This window comes from Saimiri boliviensis, chromosome 7 (assembly GCF_048565385.1).
Source record: "Saimiri boliviensis isolate mSaiBol1 chromosome 7, mSaiBol1.pri, whole genome shotgun sequence".
Lineage (NCBI taxonomy): Eukaryota > Metazoa > Chordata > Mammalia > Primates > Cebidae > Saimiri > Saimiri boliviensis.
Genome location: NC_133455.1, coordinates 101,624,382 through 101,637,295, shown reverse-complemented (window position 1 = coordinate 101,637,295; position 12,914 = coordinate 101,624,382). Strand labels below are relative to the sequence as shown.

General features: G+C 45.5%; 1 protein-coding gene across 1 annotated transcript; it reads left to right on the top strand.

The window, feature by feature from the left end:
• Positions 1-1,207: 1,207 nt before the first annotated feature.
• Positions 1,208-12,631, top strand: LOC101038534 (BAR/IMD domain-containing adapter protein 2-like 1). The gene is given in 8 exon segments (XM_074403477.1): positions 1,208-1,610; positions 2,045-2,378; positions 2,781-2,944; positions 10,270-10,464; positions 10,640-11,454; positions 11,456-11,791; positions 12,309-12,393; positions 12,396-12,631. Coding segments are annotated over 8 exon segments (2,568 nt in total).
• The last annotated feature ends 283 nt before the right edge of the window (positions 12,632-12,914 follow it).

Genomic DNA, 12,914 nt, shown 5'->3' with positions numbered 1-12,914 from the left:
AGAAAGAGCATTAGGATCTCTCACCTCCACACCCACCTAATCCAAATGTCTCTGCTCTATTGGTTTCATTCTGTTTCCTTTTCACACAAGGTTTCGTTGGAATAAAATATGCTGAGGTTAAGAAAACAGCATGACAAACTTTCAATCAGGAGTCTTCTTTCGCAGATGAGGAAACTGAACCCTTAACAGGGCCTTGCACAGGAGGACTCAACTCGTGAATAAAGCCAAGCCACGGGCCGACCATGCTGACAGCCATGGCCAGAACTACATGGGGAGCATAATCCAGCCTGGCCTTGTCTGGCTGATCTCTTCACGTGCACAGTGAGGAGCGTGGATGTGAACACTGTGGAGCAGTGGAAGAGTGCGTGCAGTAAATGGAGTCAAGACATTGGAGCATCTGGGAGAATGTACCCAGGCGTGATGCTGCAGCTCCCGCATCCCATCCTACTCCTCTCTTCCTTGCACCCCAAAGGGATCCACATCTGCTTGTCCAGGGCCCTTAAGAATTTCCCGCCTTCACCATCAAAAACGATGAGTTTGTGTCCTTGGTAGGGACATGGATGAACCTGGAAACCATCATTTTCAGCAAACTGACACAAGAGCAGAAAATCAAACACCGCATGTTCTCACTCATAGGTGGGTGTTGAACAGTGAGAACACATGGACACAGGGAGGGGAGCACTACACACTGGGGTCTGTTGGGGGGAAATAGGGGAGGGACAGCAAGGGGTGTGGAGTTGTGGAGAGATAGCATGGGGAGAAATACCAGATATAGGTGAAGGGGAGGAAGGCAACAAATCACACTGCCACGTGTGTACCTATGCAACAATCTTGCATGTTCTTCACATGTACCCCAAAACCTAAAATGCAATAAAAAATAAATAAATAAATAAATAAAATGAATTTCCTGGATTCATTTCTACATCCCCTGGTGGTGAGGCTTACATGGTGGGATCAAAGCTGCCCCTGCTGCCCAGGACCCTCTCCTTGCTGTAGACCACAGTTTGCTGGGGAGAACATTGCTCCCAGTAGAGATAGCACAGCACAGCCAGCAGCCGCTGTGGGTAGAGCTCCTGGACTGCCCACCTGGCACACAGACCCTGAAAGCATGGCACGTTAGGCACAGGATGCCAGGGGGTAAGCAGCATCAAGTGGGCCAGGATCTCTCACACTGAAAGCCCAGCTGCAGTCCCACCCTGTCCTCCCAATGGGCACAACTCACTGTGACTCAGGCTGTAAGACACATCCAAAGACTGAAAAGCCACAGCTCATCGCCAGGAAGCCAGGGCACATACATGCAACCTGCTTTCCCTTCTGCGAACTGGATATTAAACAGCAAAAGGGGCCAGTTCGAAACGTTCAGCCGAAGATGCTGTGTGACATGCTTTTGTCCACACCAATGCCAGGCGGCCAGATCTCCCCCTTTCCCATCTCCCATGGGACTGCACCAGGCCGCCAAGAAAATGAGGCCTGCCCTGAAATCAGAGGAGAGAAAAGGCTGATGACTGCTTGTCAGTGTCCTCGTTCAAAGGATGATATTGCTCCCTGCCCTTTCTCCAACACACAGTTCTTAGATACCTCGTACAAAAACAAGGTGAGTCACAGCACGGGTGATTCTAACGTAAACCCGCTGCTCAGTGCCCTTACCCACCACCTGCTTAACCTCTCCAAGGTCAAACTGAGGGACTGTGTTAACTTCTCTCCCCGGGTCCACAAGGGGCGTGGTTTCAAAGGCGGGAATTTCCCAGCACCATACCTCTATTCACTCCCCCATCCGGGAGCCTGGAGTTCTTTGTCTAACTTTCCCACGCGCAGGAAGGTGGACAGACCAGGTGAACTTCCTTTGTTTAAAAAGATTGCCAAAAGCCTTTGAAGAAGAGGCATGATGAGGAAGGCAGGAGAGAAGAGTATATCTCCCCAGTTACACCTTAGGGGCTGGGAGAAATACAGGGAGACCTGGTGCTTGTTAAGTCTCTCCCCTCAGACTCTCCCTCTCTAGACCCATGTTGGGAAGGACAGTTTTTGGTTATTCTGTCTACCCCAGTGGCAGTTAAAGTGGTGGGAATTGACTCGTGGATTCATCACACGCGGCTGAAGCCTTGGACACCTGGAGAAATCAAGGGCCCTCCACTCCTCAGCCTGAAGTTCCAGGAGACGACCCTTTGTACACCTGCGAGCCATCAGAGGATTTACGTTTGCTCTTCTGACAAGATCCCCAGGAAAGCCGCTGCTCATGAGTCTAAGTTACATCCTGGCATTAACAGGACTATCACTGTTGACTCTGCCAACTCCGATTATGTCTTTCATAGTGGGGAAGGGGAAGCTGGAATGATAGGAAAACTTGGTGCTGGCATTGGAGAAGTTACTACCTCTACTCAGTTTTAATATAAGCGATCTCGGGAGTTAATAACATGAGAAGGTTGCTAATTCCCTCTGCAGAGGGAGCTCACTCTGCAGAAACAGCTTAACTCTTTAGCTGCCATAGCTCTTCAAGGTAGGAGGGCCCCAAATCTGCTAACAGCCAAGAGAGAAGAAACCTGTCTCTTTCTAGGAGGAAATGCTGCTACTTTATAAACCAATCAGGTATTGTCTTAAACAAAATTAAAGAACTCAGGGATCAATCAAACACAGGGCTAAAAACCTTCAAGAAACAGTATTGTGGAGCTTGATTAACAACTGGCTGTCCTGGCTCAATCCCTTCCTAGGTTTATAACCATTCTGTAGTCGTTGGTCTCTGGTCTTCTCATCTTTAACCTTCGTGTCACGTTCTTTTTTTCTAGAATTAAAACCGTAAAGCTACAAGTGATCCTGCAAATGGAACCCCAGATGTCCTTGGCTCATAAACTCTATCGTGGATCTCTGGATCAACTTGCACCCCTGAGAAGCTCCCCTCTAGTGGAAAGCTCAACTGCAGCGTCCCTTCTATGCCCCCATTCAGCAGGAAGTAAAGAGTGGTCAATGACTGTGACCAAACAGCAGTTAAACTTTCCTGTTCAGAGGGGCACTGACGGACTATGTTAATTTCTCTTCCCCCATCCACAAAGGACATGGTTTCAAAAGCAAGAACTTCCCAGTGCCATACCTCTATCCACCCCCCACCCCATCTGGGAGCCTAGAGTTCTTTGTCTGACTTTCCCACGTGGAAAGGTAGACAGCCCAGGTGAGCTTCCTTTGTTTAAAAAGACTGCCAAAAGCCTTGGGAGGAGGGGCGCTATTGCAAGCCAGGCAGCCAATCCCACATCAGAGTCAAAGACCAATCACTCCAGAGGAAGTTTGGAAAGCTCCTCTCACTGGACAAGGACTTGAATGGGGTGGAGTAACTCCCAGGTTAAAATCCCCCCTACTCCCTTACCTATACAGACTCCATCTCTGAATCCCCTCCCACAATAGCATGGGAGCTCGTGCTTTCTCTCTCTACTTCTCTCTGCCTAATAAATCACGTTCGGCAAAACTCTTTGGGTCCGATATTTACTTGAATGAGCCCACTGCACCTCCAGGACCTTTTCCCCCATTCCTGGGGCAGGGGAGGCCAAGAACCTGGGTCACTCCATTACAGAAGGAAAAAAAAAATGTTAAGGGCAACGATTGAGAAAGGTCAGGTTACCCACAAAGGGAAGCCCATCAGACTAAGAGTGCATTTTTCAGCAGAAACACTTACAAGCCAGAAGAGAATGGGGGCCCATATTCAACATTCTTTTTTTACCTTAAAAACATTTTTTATTATAAAGTTCGGAGGTACATGTAAAGAACATAAAGGTTTGTTACATAGGTATACATGTGACATGGTGGTTTGCTGCATCCATCACCCCATTATCTACATTAGTTATTTCTCCTAATGCTATCCTTTTCCTCTCCCCCCAACTGTCCTGCTATCCCTCCCCTATCCCTCCACCCCTCAACAGGCCCTAGTATGAGATGCTCCCCTCCCTCTGTCCATGTGTTCTCATTGTTCAACTCCCATTTACTGTTCTTGTGTTAGTTTGCTGAGAATGATGGTTTCCAGCTTCATCCATGTCCTTGCAAAGAAGATAAACTCATTCGTTTCTATGGCTACATAGAATTGTTACTTCCAATTATGTGATCAATTTTAGAATAGGTGGGATGGAGTGCTGAGAAGAATGCATATCTCTGGATTGGGGGAGGGGAGTTCTGTAAATGTCTATTAGGTTCGCTTGGTCCAGATCTGAGTTCAAGTCCTGGATATCTTTGTTAATTTTTTTTTTTTTTTTTTAGACGGAGTTTCGCTCTTGTTACCCAGGCTGGAATGCAATGGCGTGATCTTGGCTCACCGCAACCTCCGCCTCCTGGGTTCAGGCAATTCTCCTGCCTCAGCCTCCTGAGTAGCTGGGATTACAGGCACGTGCCACCATGCCCAGCTAGTTTTTTGTATTTTTAGTAGAGACGGGGTTTCACCATGTTGACCAGGATGGTCTTGATCTCTCGACCTCGTGATCCGCCCGCCTCGGCCTCCCAAAGTGCTGGGATTACAGGCTTGAGCCACCGCGCCCGGCCTGTTAATTTTTTATCACATTGATCTGTCTAATATTGACAATGGGGTGTTAAATTCACCCACTCTTATTGTGTGGGACTCTACGTCTCTTTGCTGGTCTTTAAGAACTTGCTTTATGTGTCTGGTTGCTCCTGCATTGAGTGCATATATATTTAGGATAATTATCTCTTCCTATTGCATTGATTCCTTTACCATTATGTAATGCCCTTCTTTGTCTCTTTTGATTTTTGTTAAAGTCTTTTTTTTATCAGAGACTAGGATTGCAACCCCTGCTTTTTATTGCTTTCCATTTGCTTAGTAAGTCTTCCTCCATCCCTTTATTTTGAGCCATGTGTGTCTTTGCACATGAGATGGGTCTCCTGAACACAGCACACCAATGGGTCTTTACTCTTTATCCAGTTTGCCAGTCTGTATCTTTTAATTGGGGGATTTGGTCCATTTACATTTAAGGTTAATACTGCTATGTGTGAATTTAATCCCACCATTATGATGCTTGCTCATTGTTTTTCCCATTAGTTGATGCAGTTTCTCCATAATGCTGATGATCTTTACAATTTTGTATGTTTTTGCAGAGGCTAGTACTGGTTGTTCCTTTCCATGTTTAGTACTTCCTTCAGGAGCTCTTGCAAGGCAGGTCTGTGGTGACAAAATCTCTCAGCATTTGCTTGTTTGTAAGGGATTTCATTTCTCTTTACTCATGAAGCTTAGTTTGGCTGGATATGAAATTCTAGGTTGAAAGTTCTTTTCTTTAAGAATGTTGAATATCAGCCCCAACTCTCTTCTGGCTTGTAGGGTTTCTGCCAGGAGATCCCTTGTGAGTCTGATGGGCTTCCTTTGTGGGTAACCCTACCTATCTCTCTGGCTGCTCTTAGCATTTTTTCCTTTATTTCAACCCTGGTGAATTTGTTGATTATGTGTTTATGTGATGGAGAGAATGAATGCAAGCTGGAAAACACTCTTCAGGGTATTATCCAGGAAAACTTCCCCAACCTAGCAAGGAAGGCCAACATTCAAGTCCAGAAAATACAGAGAATACCACAAAGATATTCCTCAAGAAGAGCAACCCTAAGGCACATAATCATGAGATTCACCAGGATTGAAATGAAGGAAAAAATGCTAAGGGCAGCCAGAGAGAAAGGTCAGGTTACCCACAAAAGGAAGTCCATCAGACTCACAGCAGATCTCTCTGCAGAAACCCTACAAGCCAGAAGAGAGTGGGGGCCAATATTCAACCCTTAAAGAAAAGAACTTTCAACTTAGAATCTCATATCCAACCAAACTAAGCTTCATAAGTGAAGGAGAAATAAAATCCTTTACAAACAAGTAATTGTTGAGAGATTTTGTCACCACCAAGCCTGCCTGACAAGGGCTCCTGAAAGAAGCACTAAACATGGAAAGGAACAACCAGTACCAGCCTCTGCAAAAATGTACCAAATGGGAAAGAGTATTGACACAATGAAGAAACTGCATCAACTAATGGGCAAAACAACCAGCTAGCATCTGGCAGGTTCAAATTCACACATAACAATATTAAACTTAAAGGTAAATGGGATAAATATCCCAATCAAAAAACACAGACTGGCAAATTGGATAAAAAGTCAAAACCTATCAGTGCACTCTATCCAGGAAACCCATCTCAGGTGCAAGAACACACATAGGCTCAGAATAAAGGAATGGAGGGAGATTTACTAAGCAAATGGAGAGCAAAAAAAAAAAAAAAGCAGGAGCTGCAAGCCTAGTCTCTGATGAAATGGACTTTAAACCAACAAAAATCAAAAGAGACAAAGAAGGCATTACATAACGGTAGAAGGATCAATGCAACAAGAAGAACTAACGACCCTAAATATATACACACCCAATACAGGAGCACCCAGATACATAAAGCAAGTTCTTAAGGACCTACAAAGAGACTTAGACTCCCACACAATAATAGTGGGAGACTTTAACACTCCACTGTCAATATTAGACAGAACAACGAGACAGAAAATTAAAAAGGATATCCAGGTATTGAACTCAGATCTGGACCAAGCAAACCTAATAGAAATCTACAGAACTCTCCACCCCAAATCCACAGACTATATATTCTTCTCAGCACCATGCCACACCTACTCTAAAACTGACAACATAATTGGAAGTAAATCACTCCTCAGCAAATGCAAAAGAACGGAAATCATAACAAACAGTCTCTCAGACCACAATGCAGTCAAATTAGAACTCGAGATTAAGAAACTCACTCATAACGACACAACTTCATGGAAACTGAACAACTGGCTCTTGAATGTTGACTGGATAAACAACGAAATGAAGGCAGAAATAAAGATGTTCTTTGAAACCAATGAGAACAAAGACACAATATACCAGAATCTCTGGGACACATTTAAAGCAGTGTCTAGAGGGAAATTTATAGCAATGAATGCCCACATGAGAAGTGAGGAAAGATCTAAAGTTGACACCCTATCATCAAAATTGAAAGACCTAGAGGAGGAAGATCAAAAAACTCAAAAGCTAGCAGAAGACAAGAAATACCTAAGATCAGAGCAGGGCTGAAGGAGACAGAGACACAAAAAACCCTTCAAAAAATCAGTAAATCCAGAAGCTGACAATCAGAGATTACTACAAACAATTCTATGCATATAAACCAGTAAATCTGGAAGAAATTGATAAATTTCTAGACACTTGTACACTCCCAAGCCTAAACCAGGAAGAAGTTGAAACACTGAATAGACCAATAACAAGGGCTGAAGTTGAGGCAGCAATTAGTAGCCTACCTATAGAAAAAGCCCAGGTTCTGCGGTGGCTCAAGCCTGTAATCCCAGCACCTTGGGAGGCCGAGGCGGGCGGATCACAAGGTCAAGAGATCGAGACCATCCTGGTCCACATGGTGAAACCCCATCTCCATTAAAAATACAAAAAATTAGCTGGGAATGGTGGGGCGTGCCTGTAATCCCAGCTACTCAGGAGGCTAAGGCAGGAGGATTGCCTGAATCCAGGAGGTGGAGGTTGCGGTAAGCTGAGATCGCACCATTGCACTCCAGCCTGGGTAACAAGAGCGAAACTCCGTCTCAAAAAAAAAAAAAAAAAAAAAGAAAAAGAAACAAAGAAAAAGAAAAAGCCCAGGTCCAGATGGGTTCACAACTAAATTCTACCAGACATAAAGAGGAGCTGGTACACTCCTTCTGAAACTGTTCCAAACATTCCAAAAAGAGGGAATCCTTCCTAAATCATTTTGTGAGACCAACAACATCCCAATACAAAAACCCGGCAGAGACTCAACAAACAAAAGAAAACTTTAGGCCAGTACCCATGATGAACATAGATGTAAAAATCTTCAATAAAATACTGGCAAACTGATTGCAACAGCACATCAAAAAGCTTATCCATCACGATCAAGTAGGCTTCATACTGAGGATGCAAGCCTGGTTTAACATATGCAAGTCTATAAACGTAATCCACCACATAAACAGAACCAAAGACAAAAACCACATGATTATCTCAATAGATGCAGAGGCGGCCTTGGACAAAATTCAGCAGCCCTTTATGCTAAAAACCCTCAATAAACTAGGTATCAGTGGAACGTATCTCAAAATAATAAAAGCTATTTGTGACAAACCCACAGCCAATATCATACTGAATGGGCAAAAACTAGAGTCATTCCCTTTGAAATCTGGCACTAAACAAGGATGCCCTCTCTCACCACTCCTATTCAATATAGTACTGGAAGTTCTAGAGAGCAATCAGGCAAGAAAAAGAAATAACAGATATTCAATTAGGAAAGGAGGAAGTCAAATTATCTCTATTTGCAGATGACATGGTTGTATATTTAGAAGACCCCATCGTCTCTGCCCAAAATCTCCTTAAACTGATAAGCAACTTCAGCAAAGTCTTAGGATACAAAATCAATGTGCAAAAATCACAAATATTCCTATACACCAATAACAGACTTAAAGAGAGCCAAATCAAGAATGAACTGCCATTCACAATTGCTACAAAGAGAATAAAATACCTAGGAATACAACTAACAAAGAATGTAAAGGACATTTTCAAGGAGAACTGCAAACCACTGCTAAAGGAAATAAGAGAGGACACAAACAGATGGAAAAACATTCCATGCTCATAGTTAGGAATAATCAATATTGTGAAAATGGCCATGCTGCCCAAAGTAATTTATAGATTCAGTGCTATCCCCATCAAGCTACCTATGACCCTCTTCACAGAACTGGAAAAAACCACCTTAAACTTCATATGGAACCAAAAGAGAGCATGCATAGCCAAGACAATCCTAAGCAAAAAGAACAGAGCTGGAGGCATCACGCTGCCTGACTTCAAACTAAACTACAAGGCTACAGTAATCAAAACAGCATGGTACTGGTATCAAAACAGACATATAGAGCAATGAAACAGACCAGAGGCCTCAGAGGCAATGCCACATATCTGCAACCATCTGATCTTTGACAAACCTGACAAAAACAAGCAATGGGGAAAGGATTCCCTGTTTAATAAATGATGTTGGTAATCCCAGCACTTTGGGAGGCCGAGGCGGGTGGATCACGAGGTCAAGAGATCGAGACCATCCTGGTCAACATGGTGAAACCCCGTCTCTACTAAAGGTGCAAAAAATTAGCTGGGCATGGTGGCGCGTGCCTGTAATCCCAGCTACTCCAGAGGCTGAGGCAGGAGAATTGCCTGAACCCAGGAGGCGGAGGTTGCGGTGAGCCGAGATCGCGCCATTGCACTCCAGCCTGGGTAACAAGAGCGAAACTCCGTCTCAAAAAAAATAAATAAATAAATAAATGATATTGGGAAAACTGGCTAGCCATGTGCAGAAAGCAAACTGGACCCCTTCCTGACACCTTACACTAAATTTGACTCCAGATGGATCAAAGACTTAAACATAAGACCTAACACCATAAAAACTCCAGAAGAAAACCTAGGCAAAACCATTCATGACATAGGCATAGACAAGGACTTCATGACTAAAACACCAAAAGCATTCACAACAGAAGCCAAAATAGACAAATGGGATCTAATTAAACTGCAGCGCTTCTGTACAGCAAAAGAAACAGTCATTAGAGTGCACCGGCAACCAACAGAAGGGGAAGAAATTTTGGAATCTACCCATCTGAGAAAGGCCTACTATCCGAAATCTACAAAAAGCTAAAACATATTTACAAGAAAAAAACAAACAAACCCATTCAAAAGTGGGCAAAGGACATGAACAGACACTTTTTAAAAGAAGACATGTATGAGGCCAACAAACATATGAAAAAATGTTCATCATCACTGGTCATTAGAAATATGCAAATCAAAACCGCAATGGAATATAACATATACACCATGGAATACTATGCAGTCATGAAAAACGATGAGTTTGTGTCCTTTGTAGGGACATGGATGAACCTGGAAACCATCATTCTCAGCAAACTGACACAAGAACAGAAAATCAAACACCGCATGTTCTCACTCACAGGCGGGTGTTGAACAATGAGAACACATGGACACAGGGAGGGGAGCACTACACACTGGGGTCTGTTGGGGAAAGTAGGGGAGGGACAGTGGGGATTGGGGAGTTGGGGAGGGATAACATGAGGAGAAATGCCAGATATAGGTGATGGGGAGGAAGGCAGCAAACCACACTGCCACGTGTGTACCTAGGCAACAATCTTGCATGTCCTTGACATGGACCCCAAAACCTAAAATGCAATTTAAAAAATTAAAAACATTTAAAAAGGCGTCCGGCCGCTTCTCTCTGCTGGTCGCAGACCGCCAAGGAGGCGCTGCCCCAAGTTTTGACATTTCGGCGGCGGAGGCGCGCGCGGGCACCCTCTGGCCGAAGGCTCCTGCGTTGGCCCACGCTCCAGGGCCCCTTAGTCTCGCCTCGCCGCGCCCTCCAGCCCTCGCTCGCCCGCCCGGCTGCCGCAGCCCGGAGGAGGCAAACCGGCTCACAGAGAGCACCTAGCGGTGCACTTAGGTTGGGGCGGGGTCCCCCTCCCAAGTTCTTGGAATCAGCGACACGCTCTGGCCTGGCTGCCGGGCTTAAGCCCTCCGGGACCAAAGACACAAGCTCGAGTTTCCTCTGAGAAAAGAAAGCGCCCAAGAATGTGGGGGAGAAACTCCCCTGTAATTAGGATCACCAGAATGTTATGGAACAGTTCAATCCTGGGCCTCGAAATTGAATAAACCCAGGGAAGAACTATGAGAAAGCCGTAAATGCTATGATCGCGGCAGGAGAAGTGGCCAAGATTGGTGAGATTGCCACCGGGTCCCCCGTGTCGACTGAACTGGGCCATGTCCTCATAGAGATTTCAAGCACCCACAAGAAACTCAACGAGAGTCTTGATGAAAATTTTTTAAAAATCCACAGAGAGATTATCCATGAGCTGGAGAAGAAGATAGAGCTCGACGTGAAATATATGAAAGCAACTCTAAAAACGTACCAAACAGAACACAAGAGTAAATTAGAGCCTTTGGAGAAAACCCAAGCTGAGTTGAAGAAGATCAGAAGGAAAAGCCGAGGAGGACGAAACGCACTCAAATATGAACACGAAGAAATCGAGTACGTGGAGACCGTTCCTTCTCGTCAGGGTGAAATCCAGAAATTGATTGCAGATGGTGGCAAAGCTCTGCTTGAAGAGAAGAGGCGCTTCTGCTTTCTGGTTGACCAGCACGGCAGCTTTGCAAACCACGTACATTATTATCACTTACAGTCTGCAGAACTACTGAATTCCAAGCTGCCTCGGTGGCAGGAGACCTGCGTTGATGCCATCAAAGTGCCAGAGAAAATCATGAATATGATCGAAGACATAAAGACCGCAGCCTCTACCCCCGTGTCCGGGACACCTCGGCCTTCGCCCATGATCGAGAGAAGCGATGTGGTTAGGGAAGATCACGACACCCTTTCTAAATGCTCACCGAAGATGCCCCCCTCTCCTTCAGGCCGAGCGTATTACCAGTCCTTTGATCGATATGTTTAATAACCCAGCAACGGCCACACCAAAATCAGAAAGGATAAATAATTCAACAGATGCTTCCGAAGATCCCACTTCACAAAGATCAGTTTCGGTTGCAACTGGACTGAACATGATGAAAAGGCAGAAAGTGAAGACCATCTTCCCGCACTCTGTGGGTGCCAACAAGACCTTACTCAGCTTTGCACGGGGAGACGTCATCACGCTACTCATCCCCGAGGAGGAGGATGGCTGGCTGTACGGAGAACATGAGACGTCCAAGGCGAGGGGCTGGTTCCCGTCGTCATACACCAAGTTGCTAGAAGAAAATGAGACGGTGTATATGTGCCACATTTTCCCTGTCCAGTCTATAATCGATGGGCATTTGGGTTGGTTCCAGGTCTTTGCCGTTGTTGTAAACAGTGCTGCAATGAACATTCGTGTGCATGTGTCCTTATAGTAGAACGATTTATAATCCTTTGGATATATACCCAGTAATGGGAACGATGAGTTCGTGTCCTTTGTAGGGACATGGATGAACCTGGAAACCATCATTCTCAGCAAACTGACACAAGAGCAGAAAATCAAACACCGCATGTTCTCACTCATAGGCGGGTGTTGAACAATGAAAACACATGGACACAGGGAGGGGAGCACTACACACTGGGGTCTGTTGGGGAGAAATAGGGGAGGGACAGCGGGGGGTGGGGATTTGGGGAGGGATAGCATGGGGAGAAATGCCAGATATAGGTGATGGGGAGGAAGGCAGCAAACCACACTGCCACGTGTGTACCTATGCAACTATCTTGCATGTTCTTCACCCAAAACCTAAAATGCAATTTTAAAAAAATGAGATGGAAGCCATGACTGTGCCCACGCCAAGCCCCGAGCCCGTGAGAAGCATCAGCACCGTGAGCTTGGCTGAGAGCAGCAGTGCGGTCATCCCCCACCCGACTGCCTGGAATGCTTGTCCCTGGGGGCAGCTGCCGACAAGGGGACAGACGCGGCCAGCGCTACATCCACCTTCAAGTCGCCGACGTCCAAGCCAGAGACCGTGGCTCCTAACGATGCCAACGGGACTAGGAAGCCACCTTTTCTCAGCGGAGAAAACCCCTTTGCCACCGTGAAGGTCCGCCCGACCATGCCGACTGATCGCTCGGCACCCATCACTCGATGAGAAGACAGCCAAGGACCCTCCCGGGCCTCTCCTGTTCCCCCTTTCGGAACGACGGCCACGTCCTGTCTGCCTCGCGCTGTCAGTAAGCTTCAACGCAGGGGCCTGACTCCAGTGTCGCCTGCCTGAGCAAATCATGCTTCTGTATCACATAGTTGGGTTGACATGTTTCTGCCTTTAAGATAAATGAGTCATAGTCTAATAACCAACTCAATCGTTTAAAATATTTTCTTCTTACTCTGTTCAAGAAGCAGTGAACATGATTTCAATCTTTACTGTATTTTTT